Genomic DNA, 26,366 nt, shown 5'->3' with positions numbered 1-26,366 from the left:
GAAGAATAAACATTTTGTGTTTGTCAAAATTAAGACCACAGTTGCCACAAACAACATGGCTTTCTGTTTCAAAAGTAGTTGTAAAACATGAAACAATTCAAATAAGAATGGAAGATCACCACAAGGTGTTTGTTTTGTGCTGTAAAGCAATTAAACACATTTCCTGTGAAATAAAATTTATAGAAGCTGTCAGTTTTGTGGCCAGTGATCTTGTTTGTTTATTTAAGGTGCACAAATTCTTCAAACTTAATGTAGTAATCATGTAACACTTGCACATGTACACCTGAAGTAAGTGTATGATATGTTTTTAACCAGATCCATAAGTGCATATATTTTTATCACGGATGGCCCCTGTGGAGTCAAACCTCTGACCCTGACAGTTTGTAAATATGTACTCAGTGAGCTTCAGAGCCACACTAAGCCAGTGAACTGTATCTGCGGCAGGTGTTCCAGGGCTCAGACGAGCAGCTGCAGGAGACGTACCAGAACCACCAGAAGACGGTGAGGGAGAAGGAGCGGAGGCTGACAGACTGCCAGAGGGAGCAAGAGAGAGCTGGCCGGGAATGTCAGAGACTCAACAGAGTCAAGGCTGATCTCCTGGTAGAGCAAGGTACACTCACACCATTTAATTAATCAGGTTTTTAGTCTTACTTTTTTCTTTTAATAGCACACATTATTGACAGAAAAAACCATAGAGATTGAGAGATGGACATGTGGACAGACACGTACATAAAGAGAGATATTTCCTGAAGACTAAATAAGACTACTTAGCTGCTTAAATCTCACTCTTTTCACAGGTCGTCTACAGCTGGAAGCTGACCGCCACACTCAAAACATCAAAAACCGCGACACTCAGGTGAGAGAAAGAGGAAAAAAAACAACTGGGCATTTTACTGCATCACTAAACACACTCATACTTGTTTTATAGGGATGCACTTAAATCTTTGATGACATCTAGTTTCTGCTAAATGAATCTAATTAACTTCTGTAAACTCATAACACAGACATGTACCGTAACTACTAAAGACTAAATATTGTTTCTTATACAGAGAAAAAAACACTTTTGAGAGGTTGACAATATGTTGAAAATTAAAACTGTAACCACATATTAAGAATATTTTTGAAAAAATACACATTAGAAGTGCTCAGATATCTCTTTCACTCACTTCTCCTCTCTCTTGCAGGTTCGCGCTTTGTCATCCTACCTGGAAATGGAGGGTTATGACCGACCGCCCTTCACAACTCTTCAGCTTGAGAGCTTCAATCGTCATGTCACACAGAGACTGGAGCAGGAAAAAGAGACAGTCAGTCAGGTTATGGTAAGAAAACCTCTGTTTTATTTGTAAAACAACAAAGTCACACCATTTCTCCTCCTCATACTGGACGAGATGTTCAAAATCAATTAAGTACCACAAAAGAAAGCATCTGTTTTGACCACACATATTTTATTTGATTGTCAGAGATTTAAGATATACATTTAAAATGTGCAAGGGTTTTGGAAACTGGGTAGTTGCAGCATAGAGATGTGGCTTCATTATGTGAATAGTATTTGTATATTTTTTGCAATGTGCTGGAACTCAAGATCAAGATCCAGTAACAAGGTTCCTAATTGTTTTTTCAAGTCGTCATTTTTTTCCAATCATTAAAGGAAAGGCCTACAGATGACACACTGAGGCCAGACTGTTCATACATCTCTCTTCTGCACCCACCAACATACCAAAATTATTTTATTGCAGTTTTATACCTAAACATTTTGCACTGCCTGTGATGCAATATTTCTCACATTATTCTTATCATCTTAATCATGCTGTTGTCTTAATCTAAAGTGTATGTGTCAGTTTACATGTCTTTTAAATTTTAATTCTACCTGCAGGAGGATTGTCAGGAACAGTCAATTAGACCAGACCATGAATAAATGTGCTATTCATGTTCTTATACCTCCTCATATTATTCTTTTTACTCAGGCGGACCTGCAGGAAAAGGAGCAGCAGAAGCAGCAGTCCATTGATGAAATGAGAGATAAGAAGACTGGCCTGGAGAGAACAGTGGAGCTGAAGAGAGACCTGCAGGGAAAGAAACAGCAAGAACTGAGGAACGTCAGGACAGAGCTGCAGAGGCTGGAGGGTTCGTCTAGCCGACTGCAGGAGCTGGAAAATGAATTGGCAAAAGCAGTGAGTATACAAACTGTGGATATGACAAGGCTCTCTTAGGTAGTGTGAATTTGTGTTAGTTGTGTATAAAATAGTGTGTCTGCTTGTCTGTTGTTTTCTTTAAGTCACTCTCCCTTTCTCTTTCTGCTAGATAAGTTTTATAAAATACTGTACTAAGGACACCTTGTTTGTATTCGTACAAAAGTATGTGCATATCTTCCCAGGAGCATTAAAGAAGGATTATTTCTATTAATTTTCTTTTTCCTTTAATCATTTTTATTTATCTTGTTACTTTAAGAATCTCTGTCACAATGTACTGTTAAAGCAACAGATTCAACATACAGCTCCCTTTTATTCTTAAGGGTTGTGTATACTGATGGCACTACTTTTTTTTTTTTTTTTGCAGGAGCGTGAGCTGCAGAGCGCAGTGCAGAGCTCCAATGTGGAGGAGCTAAAAGTCGAGGTTGGGGAACTCCAGAGAGAAAAGGCTGAACTTGACCGCACACAGAGACAGCTCGACCAAGAGATGGCGATGCTTAACACACACACATCTGCACGCACACAGATGGACATGTTGAAAAAGGACAAGGTGATTCATAACCTATTTTGACTAGAAGGCAACTAGTGTTGAACATTACTTATGTTTCTGGCCTCAGACTTGTGCTTCTCGCACTTTTAAACTGTTGCAAAACATCAGAAATACAAACTACTGTACTCTACTATTACTTAATTCCTCTACCTCTCTGTCTCTGTAGAGGGTAGTAACACTAAGCGAGTGACTTTGGTTGTTGGTAATTTAATGCTTTTCTTCTTCCCTTCTTCCTGCTCCTGTCGTCTTTTCTGTCTCTGTTTACTCTCCTCTCACCTTTACTCTTTTCTTCCTCCAGATGGAGAAGGAGGAGCAGGTACGTAAGATCAAGTCTCGCCACAGCGAGGATCTAGTGTCATTGCTGGGCCACTTTCCCAACAAAAGAGAGCTGGAGGACTGGATCTATACCAAGTCGAAGGAGGTCAACAGTACCAGGGACAGACTCACCAAACTCAAGTTTGTATGATTTATTTATATTTATTTACATCTCTCTTATAAAATCTCTTTTTGTGGCACTGACCAGTATGATGTTGTGGTTTTCATTATTCTCAGTAAGGACCTGGCATCAAGTGAGCAGAATAAAAGCCACATTGCTTCTGAGCTGCGTAAGAAGGAGCAGCAGTTAACCAGTGACGAAGAAAAGTTCTTCAATGTGTGTGGCAGTCAGGATCTGGAGCAGGACCTGGGCAAACTGCAGGAAGATCTGGAGAAGATATCAAAACAAAGAGGTGAAAGCTCTTAATAAAAGAAAATAAAAGATAACAAACACTAATATGAGTGAAGACTTGGGGAAGAGCTTTATGGAGAGTTGAGATGACATTTTGAGTGGAAAAAAAAAATCGACAAATCAGACAAGTAAGGCCAAGCACTCAGTGGATGACGAGACGTGTTCCAAAGAAATCCAGAATCTGCATGTTGCTGCTGCCCTGATTTGAAGGGGTCCATGTGCCTCTGTTTAAATTGTGCTCTTTATGCTCTTTACTTCATTACTTTGACTTTAAAGTTGGTGACTCTGTCAGAAATCACTCCCTATTTGCTACGTAGTGTACTATATTCACCCTCTGCTATTTTATTTGATTGCTCTAAGGGTGAGATTTATGCACTATACAGTGCCCTCAAATATTCCCGCAGTGAAAAAGAAAAATGTTGTGTCCATAGTATGTACGTTACTTTTTATTCAGCATCCCACAATACAATGCTTGCTATTTGGTAGATCTGTGAATCTAACAACACCAACATTATGTCAAGTGGGGGTGCTCTAATCCTAGTAGTAGTTCTCCTCGAGATATAAGTAGTATAAATGAAGATATAATAAATTAGTTCTCTCCTTCTCCACCTGTTCTTTTTATAGCCATGCTAGCTGGAGCCACAGCAGTGTATACCCAGTTCATCAGCCAGCTGACAGAGGAGAGGGAGCCCTGCTGCCCTGTGTGCCAGCGGATGTTCCCGTCAGAGTCTGACCTGCAGGAAGTTATCAGCGACATGCAGTCCAAACTACGCCTGGTGCCAGACAAACTGAAAAACACTGAGCAGGACCTAAAGAGGAAGGAGAGGAGGAGGGATGAGATGATGACTCTTAGACCTGTCAGGTATAGTGTAATATGTGTACCGGACTTTGGTATACAGAATTATCAAAAAAAAAAATTGAATGCACTTTCAAATAGGGCTGCAGCTACAAACATCAGTATCAGTTCAGCATCAAACTCTCTGAACCTGACAATCCAACAAGCACACCCTCTTGATTATACCCCTATCTATGATGACAGACTTTTTGCCCCACCTGTCGTCGTTTTTATAATGATTTCATTATCAATTCATTTTGTTTCATAAAGTGATAAAATGATTGCTGGACTTTTTAAACAGACTTGATTTTAATTGATGAACAAGAAAAAAAACAACAAAATGATGAACAGGTGTCAAGCTCTACACTACCACAAGGAATTTCTAGCATAACACACAGTGGATGAACAGCACACTGACATGTCAGGTGTGTTCAGGAATGGTTATCTTCTGTTTTGTCCACAAATACATTTTACATCAGCTTGAGCATTATCTTTATTGGTGTATGTACCCATTAGAACATCTTGCACTAGGTTACATTAATTACCAATGATCAAGACAATTAAAAATGGTAAAGCAGTTAAAAAATCCCTCATGTATTCATTCAGTCACCCAGTCGTACCACACTAAAAATAGATACTCAGCTGTGTTTATTCAAGCAACATGACATGTAGAGAGAGGAGGATGAGTTCTCACCAGCTCGCTGGGGCTGTGTACCACATAATTGTTATACTGAATTTGATTTATAAAAATAAATAAATAACCATGAAAAATATGTGAAGGATAAAAATGGAATTCATCTTTTAAAAACGAAAACTGTCAACAAAGTCTTCTACTGCCGATTGGACAGACAGACTTTATTTTCATAGTTTTCCATAACCTGTTTAATTCACCTTCTTTCTGGAAAATGAGTATCAATCTGTGTTTTTGGTAATTGGTCTCTTTACACCATTTACACCATTCACATGTATGTGGAGTCTAAATTATTGTTTCATTAAGTTATGAAACAACAATGTTATGTTCCTTGTGATTCGATGTCATTCATTTACAACATGAAGAACAAAAAGTATTCACTTGATTTTTATATTCGTTTTTATATTCAATTTAATATGAAATATTCAAAGGCACTTTCAGATCTGATTAATTTGACTGAATATAAGACTGACTTCCTCTTGTTCTTCCCCTCCTTCCGTTTCTCTGTTAAAGAAAATAGAGAGCAGCTTTTATGACGTGTACTCCACTAGATGGAGCTAGATTCTCATTTGAATGAGATTTTATCTTTTCATTCTCTTCTCTGTCCATTCATGACCCGAGGAGAACCCTACAGTCAAGAGTGTAGTGAACCAACAGCTACTCTCTTTTTATATCTAACCTTTCAGCAAGATGAGTGATATTCAAACATCCATTTTATGAATCGAGTGTGAGTAAAGTTCATTCAAAAGAAATGAACATACAAATCGGAAGCATGAAAACACCATTACATAACAGTGGCTTGTAAAACAAAAGAAACTAAATACACACTGATTTAATTGACAATCCAATTACCTTTGTATTACAAGGGAATGGTGAGCTGAAGTAAACTATTTATTTTCTCTTTGACATAATGCAATGTTCAAAGCCTGATAAACAAACCAGAAAAACTATGAGAAATTCAGTGCTCTGGATCTGGATCCTGGATTTTACATGTGCCAATTTAGTGGGGACTTATCCAACTGCTATTGTCATGGTAGAAAAAGTCCCTCAACTTAGACTGAAGCATCTTAAGTTAACGTGATACATTGTCAGAAATGAGTTTGCTTAATTTATAGCCTTTATTTTGCTTGATGCTAGATGCATATGAAAGTGAAAGTTAGTCAAGTGTTTTAAGTGAACCTTTAGAGCAAAAATTGTAGATAATTTAAAAGGTTGTGTTGAAACTTGTGGGGTAACTCTAAAATTCTGAGAGTAAGTGGGGATTCATTCATCCATCCATCCATAGGTGAGCTTCAGAGATATCAGTTACCTGAATAACTGCAGGGAGTCAAAGACCTTTTACTCAAAGTATATTCCTTTTCTCTTTCCTGTCTCACAGGCAGTCCATTGTACAGTATCAGGAAAAAGAGTTGCCTGAGTTGAGAAACCGCCTGCAGAGTGTGAACAGAGAAATTGAGAGGCTTAAGAGCGATGTGGAAGAGCAGGAGGCTCGGCTGGGTACCCTGATGTCAGAGGAGGAAACAGCCAAGGCTTGCCTGCAGGACATAACTCTCATGGACAAACACCTGGTACCATTCTCCTCTCTATTTCAATCTCTCTAACCACCTCTGTCTCTTCACATGCTGTGCACTCCGATATTCAATAAAGACACAGCCAGTACCTGCCTATGTTCTTTTAATTTTTCTTCCACTCTTTCTCTCTTTGAATCTTTCCAACCTCTCTGTCTCCATGCCCTCTTCCCTCAGATATAATCTCTCCTCTTTTCTTTTCCTTGTCTGCACCGCTTCTCATTTTCTCTGTTTTTCTTGATATCTAAGTTGCAAATAACAGCAGCATCAGAGAGGAAAAATGATTAAATTAGCACCTGAGTCGTAACACTCACGAGTTTTGGGTCATTAAGAAACATCACAAGAGACTGCATTCTGGAAATTGCTGTACACCACTTTCTTCACTTTAATGTAAACATTTTTTTTCTTTCCAGATGGACCTTAAAGAGGTGGAGAGGAAAATAGCTCAGCAAGCAGCTAAACTCCAGGGAGTAGACCTGACCAGAACCATCCAGCAAGTCAGTCAGGAGAAACAGGAGACTCAACACAAGCTAGACACCAGTAAGATGATATCACACAGGCATACCTACGTTTTTATACAATTTGCATCATATGTTGTAGTTTTTCCATCCCTGCTGCTTTACTACTCAGATTTACTGTAATTGCTGAGATATAGGGCTCATCTCTTTGTTTTGCTTTTACAAAGAGAGATGTTGGTTGTAATTTTGACACTGACTTTCATTTTCTCTTCTAAAGTCAAAGAGAATTTAGATAGTCAAGTCAAAATGGACTTGTTTCAAAGCTTTGCATTGGCTTATGTTATATATAAGACTTGTTTTATTTGTAAGTTGTAAAAAAAAAAAAATCTTCTAGACACACAAACATATACACACATACAGAAAGACAAACATATACACATGTATAGACAAATATAAGGAGATGTAAAGCCAACTATTGTAAATTAATAGTGTTTGAGATATACTCCTACTTGTCCAGTAGGTTTACAGGGGACATTTGTAAAGATGAACATTACATAAAAAGAAGAGATGATCTTGGTCAATAATAAAAAGGATGGAAAATGTATAATCTCAGTATGACTTTCTCCCAAAAAACTGATGATTCCAGTTACCTGTAAGACCCTTGTTGAATTGTTGGTTTCTATTGAAAGCAGTGAACATTTTCTTTTACTCCACTTGCATCATTGTCCACAAAACACATTATAAAAGCTTATAAGAAAATGGTCTAAGCTCAAAGGTCCACTCACTAGCTGTCTCTTACTAGACAGATGTTAACATTCTTCATTTCAGGGTTTTGATGGTCTTCGTTCATCAGATGGAGTTGTTTCAGGTATCATTACGTAACTGAAGTGTGGACTTTTGTTTACGTGATAACTCATGTATGGACAGAGCAGTGCAGAGCAGAGACATCCTTGCTTTTAGCATTATCTATATAGTTTTTATATATTAGTCTTGCTTCAAAAATAGGTGATATGTCTCAACAATGTGGATGTACTTTAGCCATTTAGTAGACTAAAGGTTCAGAAATTGAGGAATGTGTTTTTCCTACCTTTGGCCACAACATGCTTTTGTCAGTAATAAACTCGGACAGTTGACAAATGCTTAAAATAGGTAATAATCAATTAAGTGATTGATTTGATTTATTGATTGGGACAGTGTGCAGTCTTGAATGTTAAAGATGCACTGCACTGGAGTTAGCTTGAAGCTAATTTGCATCCGTGGTCACCCACAATCAAAACATACAACAGTACAACAGCAAACAGTACAAAGCAAAAAAAACCCCCCAAAAAACCCCAAACAAAAACAAAACAAAAAAAACCACACAGAACACACCATACAAAACACAAAATACAAAGCTACACACAACAGCACATCACATAGACCCACAATGTCAATCAGAAACTAACAATGCAAACTAGACTCAGTGGTCACACAGCTGATTGGTCTTTAGTAATGTTTTTAGTTTGGCCTTGAAGGGACCAGCGTGTTTTCTTTTATCTCTACATTATTTTTCATCAATTTTTCATCAATTACTGTATTTTCAATACTCATTCATTACATTTTTGTGTGACAACACATTTGAGAGCAGGGACCATTTTATAAATCTCTTTATAAAGCCATCATTAATCTATATACATAAAAAACTATGGTATACTTTGGAAAATCTCTACACTGATAAGCACTTGTTGGTCCCTAGCAGTTATTGCACAGTTGTACATTGTTGACTTCTCATCAGGACTGAGATGGAAGTTGAAAGATTGTATTTTTTTTCTTTGCCTATTTGTAACCATTTGTATCCTTACAGCTTCCAGCAAGATGGAGCTGAAACGTAAACTGATTCAGGACCAGCAGGATCAGATTCAGATACTGAAAAGTGCTGTGAATGAGACGAGAGCAGAGAAACTCCAGCTGAGCAGTGATATGCAGAAACAGCAGCAGCTGGAGGAGCAGTGTGTTGAATTCACCACTGAGATACAGACCTTAACCAGGGACATCAGGGTACATTTTGTTGTTTTTGTTTATGCCAGCTTCTTCTTTCAAGTTGATATAAACCTATAAAGACCCTCAATTTCAGTAGCTCACACAAAAATATACAGGGCACAGAAATTTTTTTGAGTGTGGGGGACACAGTGGAATTTATTGGCCCCCTTCTCCAGTAGGTGTTGCAGAGATTCAGGTCTTGATACTGTGTATAGACATGCTATTTGTTGTAAATTTTCTTTTTGATGATACATTTTCATTTTATTTACATACAATTTATGTCCTTCAAAACAGTTCAGTGTTTTCTCTCCATCCCTATTTCTTACTTTGTGTCCATCCAGGATGCGAAGGAACAGCTGTCCCCTTTGTCTGCCGCTCTGGAGAAGCTGCAGCAGGAGAAGCAGGAGCTGGTGGAGCGCAAAAGGCAGAAGCAGGAAGAAGGGCAAGAAAAGGTGGACACATTCTCCCTTTTGTCTCTTTTCTGTGTTCTGAAAAATCAAATTTAGCAGCAAACTGTCGTTACACTCTCATGAAGCTGGACTAGGTAGTTTTTGTCCTCCTTTCTCTCTTATCTCTTTACTCGTTACTCCGTTTACTTTTGATTGAACTGGAACAGGTGACGATGGCTCTTTCCTGTTCTTTTCTGTTGCTTTTCCTTAACACGTAACCACTGGATATAATAGTGTAATTTTCAACAGTGAGATAACATTATTTTAAAAAGTTAAATCTACTGTTGTGGCTCTATAGTTAAAAAACTAACAACCAAATTAATGTAATGTCAAATTATCAGGAAATGTGACTGTAGTTAAGGTTAGGGTTAAGAGTGTATTCTGACAGTGATGGCAATACAAAAAATGGTAAGGATGGACTAAAAGCTGTTTGACAAACCTAAATGCCTTCTGCTACATTCTTTGGATACCTTTGGGTATCTTAATCTAGTCACTATTCTAACACTTTGTTACTTACAGATCGGATCCATTAAAGAGAGAGTAAAGGCAATCGCCACCTTGGAAAGAGACATCACCAAATACGTGGATGAGGGCAAAGATGAATACAAAGAGGTAATATGTGTGCCACTATCATACTTGATACATCAGTTTTTCCAACTCTTCAATTGGTCATTTTGTAATGGACATTATTAAGCTAAAGCTTCGGAATAAAAAGGTAAATAAAATATGTCTTTATCCACTTTGAAACAGCAGAGAAGCTCAGCTCTAGTTGTGTTAGATGAATCATTTTTGAAAGTATTCAAAAACAACAACAACAATGACACTATTTATTGTTTTGCAGCAAAAAGAGTCTGAGCTTCAAGAAACCAACACCCAGCTCCATGAGGCTGAGAAACATAAAGAGAAGATCAACAAGGAGATGGGAAACATCCGTCAGGACATAGACACTCAAAAAGTAAAAATCATTATTATCTTCATTCTTATCTTTCAGTCTTGTTTTCTGCCACTTTTTAAAAGTAAATTCTAAGTTTAACAATCTCAACAATGGCTTATTATTGTGAAAGTGCCTTAACTACTCCACCAATCCAGTTACACTGTACTAGTTAGTGCAAAGTATGTCGATATTATATTGATATTGTGATATGAGACTAAGTTTTGTCTTAGAGTTTGGATGTCGTAATATCATGATGTGATATAAATGTTGCCTTTTCCTGGTTTTAAAGGCTGCATTACAGTAAAGTGATGTAATTTCTGAACTTACCAGACTGTTCTAGCTGTTCTTTTATTTCACTTAGTCATTATATCCACATTATTGATGATTATTTATCAAAAATCTCATTGCGTAAATATTTTGTGAAAGCACCAATAGTCATCCCTACAATATTATGTCAATATCGATATTGAGGTATTTGGTCAAAAATATTGTTTGGTCCATATCGCCCAGTCCTACTTGAACATTCCATACTCCATCCAGTTTTACAGTAAAACACCCAGGAGAGTCTTAATTTCTGGCACAACTTCACCTGTTTGCAAGGTACATGATAAAGGAAAGCAATATGTAAGGGTAAAATCTCCAGCAAGAATTGTAGCAGCTTTAAAAGCAACTTTGTCAGACTGACGCATTTCATCTTGTGGCCTTTATATACAACACCTACCCAGCTCCTCTTCTATCATTACTTTGTAACCTACATTTCCCTTTGCCATTTAGTCACATCACGGTATTCAGGTAAGTTGTGCTTCGCGGGAACTAAACTTTTTTTTAATTTTTTAGGTCCAGGAGCGCTGGTTGCAGGACAACCTGACCTTGAGGAAGCGTGTTGAGGAGTTAAAGGAGGTGGTGGTGAAACACGAGGCTCTTATGAAAGACATGGGCAATATGCAAGTCTTGCAGCTACGCCAGTAAGAGCACTACATCGTTATTAATTGTCTGCCAGGTCAATCAATATAAAATAGTGATAAAAGCGCACCAAGCTGCACAAAGGTTAACTGGTCAAGATAGTCCCAATATCTTTTTACCTCAGCAGTGTCACACTTTGATTAAGAAAGGTTACTGTTGGATTTACATCTTGGTAGACACTCCAGTGAAATCAGGGTCACACCAGTGGTAATATGAGAAGTTAGTCACAGTGTTTTTACTTTGTTTCTTTCTGTGGTTGTGCAGAGAGCGACGTGAGGCAGAACGCAAACTGGAAGACTTGAAGAAGAACCGCAGCATTGCATTGGGTCGTCAGAAAGGCTTTGAGGAGGAGATAATGCATTACAGGTGAGATATGCAGATCTATTGTTAACTTTATATAGTACATAGTTGAACTTCTCTGTAGTTTTTGGGCAAGAAACACACAAGTAATTGTTTCACTGCTTTCACATATCCAGCCCTCTGACTGCCATTACTGATGAATTCTGCTTCATATTAATATTAATAATATAATATATTAATATGATTGTTTTTTTCATGAATTGAACTTGCTCTTTGAATTGATTGCTTGCAGGAAAGAGCTGCGAGAAGACCAGTATGAAAAAGCTGATGAGCGATACAAAAACAAGATGATCACAATGAGGACAACAGAGCTGGTCATTAAAGACCTGGATCTCTACTATAAGGCCCTTGATCAGTAAGTGTTACCCTAATATATACACACACACTTATCGCAGGCATTAACCACAAAATATTTCTCAATTCAATTAAAGTTAAACTAATTATGGATTCCAATGGAGCATAGGTATAAATGTAAGGGTGAGTGTTGTTTTTCTTTGTTTTTGAATGTTTTGAATTATAATCAACAGTTTTGTTGTCTGAACTAACAAACACAAAGCAATTACTAAGACAGTTTTCTCCCATAATTTTTATACTTAAGAACTCCAGCTGAAATCAGTTCCAGTGTAAGGTGATAAACCTTGAATCAATATTACAATAATACCTTGAGATTATTGTATATTGTTTCATTGTATTGTATATGTACGTGTAGTGTCTCCCCTATAATTGTACTGGAGTACAAGTATAACCCCCGCCAGGCCAAAAAAATATTTTTTTTAATCCCAAAAATAACGCCGAATATCCATTCATTTGGAAATCAATAGGGTTTGGGAGTCTCTGTGCAATGCATGGTGCAGTGCTGCTCCAAAATGTGAATCAACCTCTGTGTCATTACTTGGTAAACACTTGGTAGTGTAGCTCCTTTAAGGAGTGGGGCAGTGTGTAGCAAACGTGCGGTTGAGAGAGAGAGAGCATGTGTGTGATGCTGAGGCTGCAGCTAGGGGAGTAACCCACCTACCGTCAGAGAGCAGGCAGGGAGCGGGAGAGTTTCTGTTGAAAACAAGCACCGAGACCCGGGGAGACATGAGAGTAGCTGCTCGCTAACAGCTATGTGTGTTTCCACAGAGCGCAGGAGGGAAGACAGACGTCTCACTCTGCTACTCTGTGCTGCGACTCTGCTGCTTCTGCAGACGGTCACAGAGCAGACATTTTAATTTACAATTGTAGTGTCTGTCATCCAGCTAAGTATTGATAATACACTTAGTATTTTACAAATTAGACCCAGCTAGCCTGCTGCTGCCGCCACCCCAAAGCAGTCAACGTAGGGGAAATGCTAATGTGAATAGTGACACGAACTGAAACAGATCTGAATGATTTCATGATAAAACCACAGAGGCTATATGTGTATGCTACAGATAAGCAGAGAAAATATTTTATTATCAGAACCATTACATAAACCAACTGCACATGTTTTATTGTACTACAGTGGTATTTGACTAATGTAGGTCTTATTTGAATAGTGTCCATGAGTTTCACAATAAATTGCGAGACTTCTCCAGTACTTGTCAAAAGTTGTTGGACTGAACATTTGTTGTGAGAGAGATCAAAAAAATTGTGATTCACCAGATGAAAGTGGAACTTGTTGTGTTTTTAGAAACTTGGGCGTCATGTTTCAGTTACAATTGAAAAAAATTAACTGTGTACCAAAAACAAAAAGGAAACGAAAATATTTAAATAAATCAAAGATAAGCTAGTGGTCTCGCATACGCATACGAGCAAAATGAGGTCAGTGGATTGCTGACTAGTAGTTCACTATATTATTATTATTGCAACTTTTTCTTCATCCTTTAAACTCACACGCTGTGGAGTTGCAACATAGTATCACAATACCAGATATGAACACATAAATGGCATCTCCACACACCACACTATGTGCCCCTACCATAGTGGGAATGTGGTGCAGAAGAAGCAAGAACAATACTGTAAATATGCAGAAGGAATAAAGACAAAGAAAAGCATGTCGTATATTAATTTACTTTGAATCAACAGCTCTAAAATTCATTCTTCCCATTGTATTGCAAGTATGCATACAAATGAGAACACTGCAGAATAATTGTATTGTTTGAAAAACAAAATAGAACAATAATACAGATTAGTAATTCACTTTTTTAAACAAAGCCAGTTACCTACATATACTGTGTATACAGTACTGTATGCTGCAATTTCGAATCTTAAGTATTTAAGGATCACTCTCAGATACCAAATATGGAAATGTCATTAACTGCAATTTAGAATGATATTACAACACTTTATCATCTCTGCGAGACACTTACACTCTGCATAGGATTTGTTCATTAACAGGGTTAAGCGCTTACAAGCACTAAGCTTTGGTAAGACTTGGTTTCTCTTTAGCACAGCATTTGCCTAGTAGTTTTCATGTTATGAGACATCAGTCCGTTGCACTCCTTATCCGGTCCTTTGAAGTTAGATCACCAAATCAACCACAAAGCTTTTTTGCTTGTTAATCAGAAAGTCAGCTACCTCATAGTGGGGAAACTGAGTTAAAATGATGATGTAAATGCTCTTGTTCCGGGCAGTTTATTTGGGGCATTTGGAATTAATCAGGTCAAATGATATTAATTTTGAGATATTAGCTTTATCTAATAATAACTAAGATGTTACCTAGTACAGCACAGTGGCTTTTGGCTATTGAGTAATAGCCTCAACAAGAGATACGATTTTAATAATTTCCATTATGAGTGTCTTAACTTGCTGTAGCAAGTTTAGAAGTTTAAGCTGATGACTGTTGATATCATTGTCTTTCTGACAATTGTTACCTGCAGATTTACTCATCTGTTACTGACCAGTGTTAATTTGTTGCATTGGCAAAATTTGCTTGTTAATATGCTCACTGTATACTAGTGTCTGTACTATTTATGCTTGCCCAAAATGGTTTTATGGAAGAGGAAATGCCACTCTATATCATTTTTAATGTTTGAAAAAATAAGTGTGTGGTCTGTGCCTTCTTTGCATTTCATAAAAGAGTAACAGAGTGGCAAGTCTGTTTCTACATAAACAATCTAGGTAATTACCTCAGGTCAGCTTGGTAATTGAGGCATGTAAATGACAGATAACTAGTGAACATAGTTGTTGGAAAGTCCCAGTTAAACTTCTCTTAAACACATTATATCATTGCTTTAAGATAATTACCTTAAAATTCTGAATGTCGACATTCCATGTTTTTGGGCTGTGAAGCAGCTCACTCTGTCAGTCTGTAAAGCTAATGTTAGTGCAGTTCGCTGCAACTATGAAACTATTATAAATATATGCAATGCCACTTTTGAGTGTCATGATTACATTAGCATGTTATTGAATGTCCAGTATACCACTAATATAACAGTTTAATAATTGTATGTTAAAATAGTTTTATTTTTAAAATCATGTGTTGACCACAAATACAGGCCTGAAGCTTAATTTATAGAACATAATTGGCCCTGCTACATGTCATGATAAAAAAATGAAAATTTAGCCAATTTGGTGCAGCGGAGTTTGATTGTCTACATTTGACTACATGCTCCTCTGAATCAAAATTGGAATCAGGCTTTATTTACCAAGTACATGTATATGTACAGTATCAGTCAAAAGTTTGGACACACTTTCTCATTCAAGTGAATGAACCTTGTTCATAGTGAATGAATCCAAAGCACCTTCATTCACTGCAAGTACAGCAAAGCAGTGAAAAAAAAAAATGGGGTAAAGGCATTACATGTTTCCGCAGAAGTTCAGTTTCCTTTTGTGTAGGTGGACGACACAGGGAGTAAGTCACGTCAGTAGTCATCACTTTCAACTTTCTCCTACCTTCTTTCGTCATACCATACTAGAAAGTGTGATGATAAATACATGAAGGGCTTGAAAAAACCTTCCTTTTCGTTATGTTTCATCGTAAATGCAATGTGAGAAAATCTAAATCATATCAAAACTCATATGGCAAACCATTCTTATTGTTCCTGGATGTATGGATAAGGTTGAACGAGACACTAGCTGAGGATAAATAATAATAATAATAATAATAGTTTTATTTATATAGCACCTTTCAAGAGCAGACGTCACAAAGTGCTTCACAATACAAACAAAAAAAGGAGGGGGTGGGGGAAGAGGAATATGTTTGCTTGTATGTCATTTATCTTAACAACAAAGAAGGCAAGAAAGTTGTTGCATTCATCAACTGAGGAAACTGGAACAGCAGGTGACGTAGGAGAGATAATGTTACTGATGGTGTCAAACAGGATTTTGCGATTACGTCAACTGTTTGATGTAAGGTTAGAAAAGTATGTAGCTCTGGCATCCTTAACCATGTCATCAAAATCTGTTAAAAGTTATTTTAAATACTGATAGTGAACTTGTAGATGGGTGGATTTCCATAAACACTCTGTTCTATGACAGGTTCGTTTAAAAGAGAGAATTATGTCGTTCATCCAAGGGAAGGAATTAATCAGTGTTCTAAAAGGCAGCAGAAACTTTGCCGCTAGAGATAGTGTAGGATACGAAAGTTAATTTCACGACAAGGTAAAATGTCCAACTTAAATGACAAGTCAAATAAAACACAATTATAATCTGAAATGAAGAGATCCTCTGGAAAAAAAACAGGATCAACATTTAAACCAAGAGTGAAAACAAGGTCCAGAGTATGCCCTCTGATGTGTGTAGGGCCTGTTACATGTGAATGAGATTAAAAGACTCAGTGATATGAATTGAATTGATATGAATGAAATTTATCAGAAGTGTCGTCAATATGAATGCGGTATCTTTGGTGCACCACCTCTGGACAATAGAGATACCAACAACAAGCACTGACGTTGGATGCCACGCCTGGGTGTGCATGCCTGACCACCTGGGAGAATGACAGTGGTGAGGTGGAGCCCAACACTGAGACCTCCGTTGCTGGACATCTGCTGCTCCTGGAAGTGCAGATTATTGAGAGGGACCAGGCCGAGGATCCTGGAGCTTGGTCCGCTGAGAACCGGGGATGGTGGAAGATAGCAGCGTCCCTCTAGTGGAGGAAACTCCTGCAGAATCAAAATGTTAAACATGTTGGCTAGTAGGATGTCCAGAGGTGGAGGACGGGGAGACAGGCGCTTTGCAACAAGTTTACCCTTGCAGGCTATAAATCAGTTTAGGTGGAGTTGAGCTCACCGGGGCCTTCACTCTACCCCCACTACTGAGAGACTGTGCCTCCACTGGGGCATGACAGAGAGTAGAGGTGGCCATTGTTTTGGGCTTTGCTCCCAGGAGCAACCACAGATCCTCAGGTTGGGCTGAAACAGCCCCGGGCTCTGGAACTATTGCGGTGATGGAGCCGGACCACAGAAGAGTGGGATTGTTGTCTCTGGTCACATTTAGGTTACTGCAGCCAGGGGAGCCCAGGAGTGCGAGGTGTTTTGCCTGGGCCGTGGCGACAGTGGAAAAGAACAAAACATGTTACTGTGTGTAAAGGTGTTACCGGTGATACACGGTGTTCGCGCACATTACTTGCCCACCGCCCCCACCATCATTTAGCTTTTTTTTGTAGAATTAAAACCCATTTCGTTCATGTTCACGTATCAGCGCCCATGTTCATCAAATAAAAAAACTCTAATTTGTAAAATACTAAGGCTGTATCAATACTTAGTCAGGCGACAGACGCTACAATTATAAACTGAAAGTGTCAGCTCCATCTGCAGCAGCAGCAGAGTTGCAGCACAGAATAGTAGAGTGAGACGTCTGTCTTCCCTCCTGCTCTCTGCTGTTAACACACGTAGCTGTTAGTGAGCAGCTGCTCTCATGTCTCCTTGGGTCTCTATGCTTTTTATTGGCAGAAAATCTCCCGCTCTCTGCCTGCTCAACCTGCTTTCAGTGTGTCTTTTTCCAGATGGCAGGCGGTTCTGGTTCTAAGTGGTGGTTGTCCTCTGGCTTGTCCTCACGTCTGTGTGACGATGCAGCCTCACCGTCACACACGCACTCTCTCTCAACCGCACACTCATTACACATTGAGCTATTAAAGGAGCTACGCTACTTGTATAACACATTTTAGTTTAGAAAACATCTTGAAATAATTTTTTTTTTTTAAATCCTTGATGCTTAGGCCTGGCAGGGGTCAACTCAGGCTGCGGAAACCCTGCATAGGCGGCATGGAAGGAATGAGTGAGCCTCTGTAAGGAAGTGTGAGCTCACCGTCTCAGATACCATCTCCCTGTGAGAGCAGCAGCATAATTTACCCATATGTGTGGGTTAGTTAAGGCATCTGTGTATGCAACCTTATCAAGATTGCAAGCAGGCCTTAGCAGTCCTCCAGCAGTCTATATATCCAGGTCACAGTTTCTGTTTGAATACACAGAAAATGGTTTCATGGTGAGATGCTTTGATTTGGGAGTGGAAAATAACAATATGAAACTCACTCTCCCTCACTTTGCAACAAATTGTCGTGTGTGCATAATAGGTCAAAACCTTGAAGGCAAAGCAGTGACTGTCAAGTACTGTAGAATGACTGAGTCAAAACTGATCATCTGAGTGCGTCTGTTTTTTAATTGTTTGCTTATCAAAGTGAACCTATAAAACTGTGATCTGCAGACAAACAAAAAGCTTAAATCGCATTTTATAACATGTAGACGTAAACATTGTAGTTGTCCTGTTAACTCCCCAGAAACAGCAAAATTTGCCGCTAAACCTCTTAACTTTTGTACTGAAGTTCTTCTTAACAATGTAGTACAAAGTCGAGAGGTTGTGATATGTAGCACAACAAGCTAGATGGTGACTAAAAATGTGATCACTGTTATTAGGTTTTGGAGCTGTTTCTAAACAAACTAACAGGACTGTAATCTCCGGGCCAAGGAACATATCACCTAGTTCAACTGTGTAGCTCATTGATGAGCTACACAAATCAAGCTGTGGATACAGACACAATACTTGTAAATAGGATCAATTAATCATTGGATTGGCTCTGCACATGAGATTTGTTAAAAAATAAGAAAAATATAGAAAATCGCCAGCCATATCCTTTATAAGTCCACAAAAAAGAATAAATAGTATCTTCCAGCTCTCTGTTCATTTCATTTAAAACCAAAAGACATATTTCACTCTCAGACATTTCAGTTTTGTTTGATATACCTAGTGTACAGTTTTCCACATATTCCACATAATACTGAAACAGAATGCATGTTCAAAGCAAGTTACCAGCAGGTTGAGCAGTCACTGTAAGTGTGTGACATGGATGAATTATAAGAGCTGGATACCGGACTAAAAATGGCACCCATTCAGTCCCATAGGAATTGCTCAGCTCGCTCATACGCCCAAAAAAGTTTCTAGCTTCCGAGTTTGCTTCTCCGTTATGCGGCCCACTGAATATGGGCAGTGTTGTTTCCCCCGCTGGCCCTGCCCACAAGTTCCCGCTTGGCCCATAGACTTTACATTGTGATGACATCACAGATTTTTAAATCGCTTTTCTCGGCTCAAGGAAAGTTTTACAAATATAAAACCTTAATGGATCAAAAATTCATAATGGAAAGAGTCATAATTGACGTTGTTTGCAGTTCAAGGTGTCCTGTCAACAGTTTTACAGACATCTCTTTTAACATGGTGGTCTATGGGGAAAATGCTTTTTGGGCCGCAGGGGGATTTTTCGCTGCAATACCGCGAGTGGCCTCTGCGAAAAATTGGTTGCAAGGCTGAGTGGCGGCACCATATCCAGCTCTTCTTAAAACATCCATGGTGTGTGAACCAAATACTTTCTCTGGTGTTGATGTGACAAACAAAATTTCTGCACCATTGAAATATTGGTGCAAAAAAAAAACACTTCAATAATTCAATATCAAGTTTTCAAAACATTCAAGTAGTTAAAATAGAAGGATTGAAGTGTCATCTATTTTTTGCAGTAAACAGCAGAAAACCTGAAAACATGGTTGCAGTATCAGATAGCTCACTGCATATTAATCTCCCTGACTCAATCCCAGTCCCCATAAACTTAATACTGATGCCTGATGTGGAACTATTTTGTGTCTATGCCCAATGGACACGCTCAAAAGTAAAACATTTAGCTAGGGGTCTCAGGACCATTGTATTAGAATTGCTTGACAGTTGTTCATTTTCTCAATTTTGTTAAGACTGTATATTACACTTACAGTTAAAATATAGATTCTGGTATATTTGCAATCTCATATGTCTTCACCTACTTGTTTTCATCAAATATTTTGGACATAAAATGATTTGATAATCTTTCGTCATCTGGGAAGTTTCACTGACAGCAGCACTCTCTTTTTCAGAAACTCCCCTCCAACAAAGCAGTGGGTGTGTTGTTTCAGACAGACAGATGAGTTTAAAGATGCCCAAACATTTCACAGCATTTCATAATCATGAGACAGAATTTTACAGATATGGAAAATTATCTCCGTCATAATGATTTTATCTTCTGGCACAACACTGATTCTGAAAAAATCTTTAGGTTAACAGTTGAAACGTGCCACTTGCATGTATTTGATTGGCTGCACCTTACAGGATGACGCTGCATTGCAATGTGTAGCTTGGTCTAGCTTTTTTGCTGGACGACAAATAGTGGCTTTATTTAAATGAATGAGAGAACTGTTTTCTTTAGGCAGGGCTAATGTCGGTCTGAACGCAATTTTAGAGGCTTGCTCAATGGCAACTCAGTGGTGGCAATGAGGGAAGTGAAGTTCTCCCTACCCAGATTCATGCTGCAACCTCCCAATCATAAACATATATATAGCTCCTAATCACAGTGAATGTAATTAGGTTTTTTCTAACACTGGTCTAAAGAAAAGTGCAGTGATTGTGTGCATGTTGTCTCCCACTCAGACATAGGACCTTGAAGCTCCTTATTACTTTGTAGTAGGCCTTCTAGTAGCCTCCCTCACTAGTTTTCTTATAGTAGGGACTCTCAGTTTATGAGGATTCACTACTCTAGGTAGACTACAGTGAGTTGTGCTATTCAGTTTCTCAGAAATTTATATGAACTTCCTTTGATTGGCACTTTGATTTGTTCAAAATATTCTGTTGTGAACAAGATGTAGTTTTTGCCAGGAGATTGGCAAACAAAATCTGTGTATTCAACCTCTGACCAATTCACATCATATTATTGTCTCTTTGAAGTCTAATTCCAATAGGAAGTTTTGATCCTTGACTTCCGTCTGTTTCATAAGCAGTTCTGTAAGAAAGATACAATAGGTCAGATGTATGAATAAGGAGTCCTTTATTTGTGTATTCAAGCCATATATGGGCTGCAAATGAAGAGCCATTGGTCATATGTTATCACTCTGGTGTTTTCAAACCACATTAGAGTTTCTCGTCATTTTGCTAGATGATAGACAAAATGCTTCTCGGTATGCAGGAAAGCAACTTCCAGTTGGCGGGTGTTGTATCTTTGACATCAACATATATCTTTGTCATGTATCAGCAAACTTCTAAAACTTCATGATGCTTATACATTTGTGTCAGTTTGAATTGTGCAGTTTATGCGTGCATAATTGTGAGACACACACTGTGTGTTGCATGTGGGTTCACTTTTTAATGATCTGTGGTATTCTGTAAATGTCTTCCTCTGGGATACCTAGTATTAGGTAGGCTACATTTGGTTACAGTCGCACAGTTATTTTCTGTTTCACTGCACATTTTCCACTACCCCACCAGGGCACATTAAGTGACACAAAACTGTGTCATGTGGTGTGACATATCATTTTATTTTTAGGTGTACATCTCAAAATGAAAGGCTTTATCCACAGGCTATATAATTTGGTTGACTTAGAAAAGTCAATATAAATTTTATATTTGATGTATAATGTGATATTTATAAAGACAAACTTGTCACTATATTCATCATCAAAATGGAAATGACAATCAGATAAAGTTAGACGTCCAACAAAACAATGTCTGGAAGATTCCTGACTTTTGGGAGGGTAAACATAGTATCTATTCCACTGTTGGGTTTATATCTGTGTTTACTTTCTGTTTTCCTTAGAACCATCATGAAATTCCACAGCATGAAGATGGATGAGATCAACAAGATTATCAGAGACCTGTGGCGCAGCACCTACAGGGGTCAAGGTGGGTCTCATTTTCTAGAAAAATCTATAATTTGTATGTCGTACATAGTTTCTAATCCCTCCCTCTCATGATGCTTCCCCACTTCTTCTTACATCCTCTCTAGACATCGAATACGTGGAGATCAGGTCTGACGTAGATGAGAACTCGTCCGCTGGAGTGAGGCGAAGGGTGTACAACTACAGAGTAGTTATGGTGAAAGGAGACACAGCTTTGGATATGAGAGGACGCTGCAGTGCCGGTCAGAAGGTATGAGAAAATAATTACCGGTATTTCTCAAGTATTAGCACATATATCACATAAATAAATTTTCAAGTGAATCATGATGTAAGCAAGTTCAAAAACACGGGGTGCCATACATCAATTTGAAATAGCACATAAATAAATAATGTCTGTAATACTTTTAATACAATAGTTTCTTGAGTTCAGGTCATTTTATTGGAACACTAGATATCTAGAGTTCATATGTTTGTTTGTTTCGTTCATTCCATCTTTCAAAATGTGACTGTGTGTCTAGGTGCTGGCATCCCTGATCATCCGCCTGGCTCTGGCAGAGACCTTCTGTCTGAACTGTGGGATCCTGGCCCTGGATGAGCCTACTACCAACCTGGACCGAGAGAACATTGAGTCATTGGCACATGCCCTTGTAGAGTCAGTACACAAGCACATACAATGTACTCATATACTTGTGGTGTCCCTGACTGACATAATGACCCTGACTTCACCGTCATTATGTTACTCTCAAGATATCAAAGTTAGGTCTAATTAAGGACCTCACAATAACACACACAGTGAACGTGCAACACACTAGCTTTTAATATATAAGCATCTTCACCCGTGTCTTCAGTTGTTTTGACTTTAAGGCTGTTATCAGACTGATAAAAGCTCTGCAACAACAAATTGTAAAGGTCTGTTGCTATAGATACCATTGAAGATGAAATACTCCAGGAAGTCCATGACACTGCAATTATACTCCTTTGAGAATTTTGGAAAGTCTGGAAAAATCTGCCTGTGTCAGTGCTTAAGTAGCATTAGAGTGTTTCAGTTTAACATTCGACTGTGATGAGGCAAAAGTTGAGTTACAAACAAATTTTTTGCCATACAGCTCTGTATTATTGCCTTCTTCAGCTGTAGCCAGTGTCTTGTTGAAATTAATGAGGAGCCTGAGCTTTTTCAGAATGCCATTGTCAGTCTGAACTTTACTGCCTTAAGCCAATTACAAAAGCAGGGGATGTTATGAGGTGCTATCTAACAGAATCATATCAGTTGAAAAGCACAAATCTATAGTAAAACCATAAGAGATAAGAAATAATAATTTGTTCCTTAGTTAGGTTAGTTTAAAGTTACAACAAGGAACTTTTAACTGGTTATGAAACTCATTTTAAAAAAGAGAGCGAGCTGAGAGCACAAGGGAGACAGAGAGAACAGCGGTAGTCAAGGGAGCTAGAGAGTGAATGAAGAGAGCAAGTGGCAGTGCAGCAAGAACAAAGGAGTGACCTGAGACATAAAATGTTATTTTCTGATTGTTTCACAGTGGTTACATTCTAAATCACAAATAAATACACCCACACCTCTGTGCAACCCTATAGGAACGTGCCACATTGCCAGACCTGGTGTGAATGCAGCCTTACATGCAACCGAGGTGTATGAATGTAACTGAAACAAAGTTTACTTATCTTCACTATCGCCATATTACAGTGATTCATCTCACATAGCCATGAATATATACATTACCTCACTGCTATGCATCCAGCAAACAGCTGCGTTTAAAAAAAAGAAAAAAGAAAAATAGTAGTAAAAAAAGTTGCTCACTCTTTCACTCACTTCCAAAACAAAAGCATACGCTAGATAACACATGGTGGTGTTGCTCATGCAAAATGATGTCTTCATTCTGGGAAAACACAACCACTTTTGTCCACAGGGGCCCTAAAATAAACACAAAGTTCCTTATAGTAAATCTAACTGACATGCCAAAAATTTTACATATAGACTGGGATGTACTGTATGTTTTACCAGTTGCATTACCCAGTAAAAACTGTCTAATGTGACTTATAGTGTGACTTGTATGAAATTTATATTGTCTTGCGTAACATGTACTTCCTCATCCCTATTTCATCTTGCTTGCTCTGCAGAATTATTAAGAGCCGCTCACGCCAGCGTAATTTCCAGCTGCTGATCATCACCCATGACGAGGACTTTGTGGAGCTCCTGGGGCGGTCCAGCTACATTGAACACTTCTACCGCATCCGTAAGAACCAGGACCAGAACTCTGAGATCACAAAGTGCAGCATCACCTCCCTCTCTTCCTACCTCCACTGAGCAAACCACTGACCTTTTAACAAACTGTTTTGGAGCTACAGAGAAAGCATATAGATCAGATTGCTTTCATTGGGTTCATCAAAGTTCATGTTCAGATCATTTTGTTTAGAAACAGGAATCTGCATGCATCTGCACCGCTGATAATAAATGATAATACAATATTTCTGGGTTTTTGAAGCATGAAGAAAATCTACTTTCAAGTCAGTCCCATCTATTGATGCAATGGAAAATTACCTACAATTCTAACCTTACCCAAACCTGGATAATATTCCTGAGATTTAATTTATCACCTCAACACAAAGTGCAGCCTCTGTCCTGTCTTTATCTCTGTCCAACTTGAAACTTGAAATTTCTCGAACATCTTTGAAATCATCCTGTGTTGATAATGTTTCTTGTTAAAGTCACTGTTCAGTCACTAAAACTTAATTTGTGCTCTACACTGTATTGCTTCTGCCTACAAGAATTCCATAAATCCAATACTTCCCAAATACATCTTCTGATCTCTCCTATTTAAAGGTTATTTGGGTGTTCACAACTGGGTTTAGTGGTTAGTTTTAGGATGGCCCTGCTGTTTGATTAGACATGAAAACACAAAAATATTCATATACAAACTGACACCAAAGGGTTAGGTTCCTTATCTATAGCACGAACAGCATCCAGACCTCAGTGTGACGCAGAAATGAAACCCTGAGTGAAACAGTTACCTAATTAACTCAAGCATGTGTAGTTCTGTTCATAGATATTCAGTTGTAAAAACCTTGCTTCAATTGTTAAAGTGTTAAAGAGACCTTCAATGGATTTTTACATCATCATTTTGAGAATTGCACTGGTATCTGCAGTCTTTACAAAGCTTTCATGTGATGGCAGGCAGTGGCAACAGTAAGGTGTGTTATGCTTAAAGATGAAGTAATAATAATGCACTTTGTTGATACAGTTATATTTTCATGTTCAAAATTACGACTTTGTGAGCTCATAACTTTCTGTTATTAAAATACTTGTGAAGTGAATAGGCTATTATTTATGTCTGTCTGACTTTCCTTTCTTTACTATTATGACAAGAAGCAGTATCCGGTTCAGAGAAATATAGCTCAGTTTTGACGAAGTAGCTTGTCAACCACAGTGTAATCAAACATCTTATCTCAAACACACTGCAGACTCACTGCATTTGCTTTTTTGTAATGAGGGGAAAAACGCGGCCAAGGCGTGGGCAAAGCAAGTATAAATGTTGTGCTGTCAACTAAGACATCAGAACAAGCTGCAAGCTGACAATTGAGTGATCAATTCAAGAGCTTCTTGAAATTCTTGATATAGCCTCTTCCAGAGATTAACCACCACCGAGCTAGTATCATGAAGATGATGTTTCTGCTGGTATCTGCTGTGGCTCTGCTGGTCAATCCAGCTGTTGCCAAACCTCATCACAATGAATATAACCTAAATCGTATAATCGACCTGGCTCAAAAATACAATGACACTAAGGTAAGACCTCTTCTATTACTCACAACTGTTTTGTTGCTTGTTCATTTATTTTTGCAACAATGCATTTATCTTGTTCAAGCATTTTTGTCAGAAAGAAAGCTGCCTGAAGTAATTATTTTTTCTGATATTTTATGCAGGGACTCTTTGTGGAGGATGTGTCTCATCTGGCTGAAGGCAATGACAGATGTGAGGTGAGGAGAGTGTTATGTCTTTGACAGTAGCACCAGTATTTATTGACGTATAGTCTTGTATCCACATAGGCACCAGAAAACACTGTAACTGAAGAGGACATTGTATTGAAAATAGCAATGGCCATTTTGAATAATTTCATATGTAGCTACGTTTATGGCTTGTTTTTAAAGGCTAATACATTCTTGCTTATGTTCCATACAGGAGAGGTTCTTCTGCAAAGTGCATGACATACTGTATAAACACAAAAAGGAGGAAAACGTGAAGGAGATTGTGAGGAACTTGAAGATGTTTATCGATAACCAAAATGTAAGAATCCCCTCTGACATCACATTTTAGGTTTAGATCTTATACTAAAGCAAATGCAGCAGCAATGTTGAGGAACATCATTAAAAGTGCACTTAACCAATCTGATCACTTGTCTTTCAGTTTGAATGCAAAGAGGTAAAGGGGGTGAACTCTACAGGAACCACCATTCAAATTCCTAGTCTTCTGAAACATCTCACCACCTGCATCCAGCACAGAAACCTTGTAGGGGAAAAAACAAGCCGCCCAT

At 38.3% G+C, this 26,366-nt stretch overlaps 1 protein-coding gene across 1 annotated transcript in view; it reads left to right on the top strand.

Annotated features, from left to right (window-relative positions):
* The window catches only part of rad50 (RAD50 homolog, double strand break repair protein), a 31,629-nt gene extending 6,477 nt beyond the window's left edge, over positions 1-25,152 (top strand). The window contains exons 8-28 of the mRNA XM_042431121.1: positions 445-610; positions 798-856; positions 1,185-1,319; positions 1,965-2,171; positions 2,557-2,739; positions 3,038-3,195; positions 3,292-3,467; positions 4,091-4,328; positions 6,371-6,560; positions 6,974-7,100; positions 8,862-9,055; positions 9,379-9,489; positions 10,006-10,098; positions 10,328-10,441; positions 11,258-11,385; positions 11,648-11,749; positions 11,976-12,098; positions 21,744-21,829; positions 21,933-22,075; positions 22,344-22,477; positions 23,959-25,152. Of these exons, the coding sequence (XP_042287055.1) occupies positions 445-610; positions 798-856; positions 1,185-1,319; positions 1,965-2,171; positions 2,557-2,739; positions 3,038-3,195; positions 3,292-3,467; positions 4,091-4,328; positions 6,371-6,560; positions 6,974-7,100; positions 8,862-9,055; positions 9,379-9,489; positions 10,006-10,098; positions 10,328-10,441; positions 11,258-11,385; positions 11,648-11,749; positions 11,976-12,098; positions 21,744-21,829; positions 21,933-22,075; positions 22,344-22,477; positions 23,959-24,145 (3,054 nt within the window). The 3' untranslated portion in view covers positions 24,146-25,152. The remainder of the gene's footprint in view (positions 1-444; positions 611-797; positions 857-1,184; positions 1,320-1,964; positions 2,172-2,556; positions 2,740-3,037; positions 3,196-3,291; positions 3,468-4,090; positions 4,329-6,370; positions 6,561-6,973; positions 7,101-8,861; positions 9,056-9,378; positions 9,490-10,005; positions 10,099-10,327; positions 10,442-11,257; positions 11,386-11,647; positions 11,750-11,975; positions 12,099-21,743; positions 21,830-21,932; positions 22,076-22,343; positions 22,478-23,958) is intronic.
* Positions 25,153-26,366: the final 1,214 nt, after the last annotated feature.

The sequence above is a fragment of the Thunnus maccoyii genome, chromosome 13 (assembly GCF_910596095.1).
Source record: "Thunnus maccoyii chromosome 13, fThuMac1.1, whole genome shotgun sequence".
NCBI classification, from domain to species: domain Eukaryota; kingdom Metazoa; phylum Chordata; class Actinopteri; order Scombriformes; family Scombridae; genus Thunnus; species Thunnus maccoyii.
This window is presented reverse-complemented; position numbering and strand designations above follow the sequence as displayed.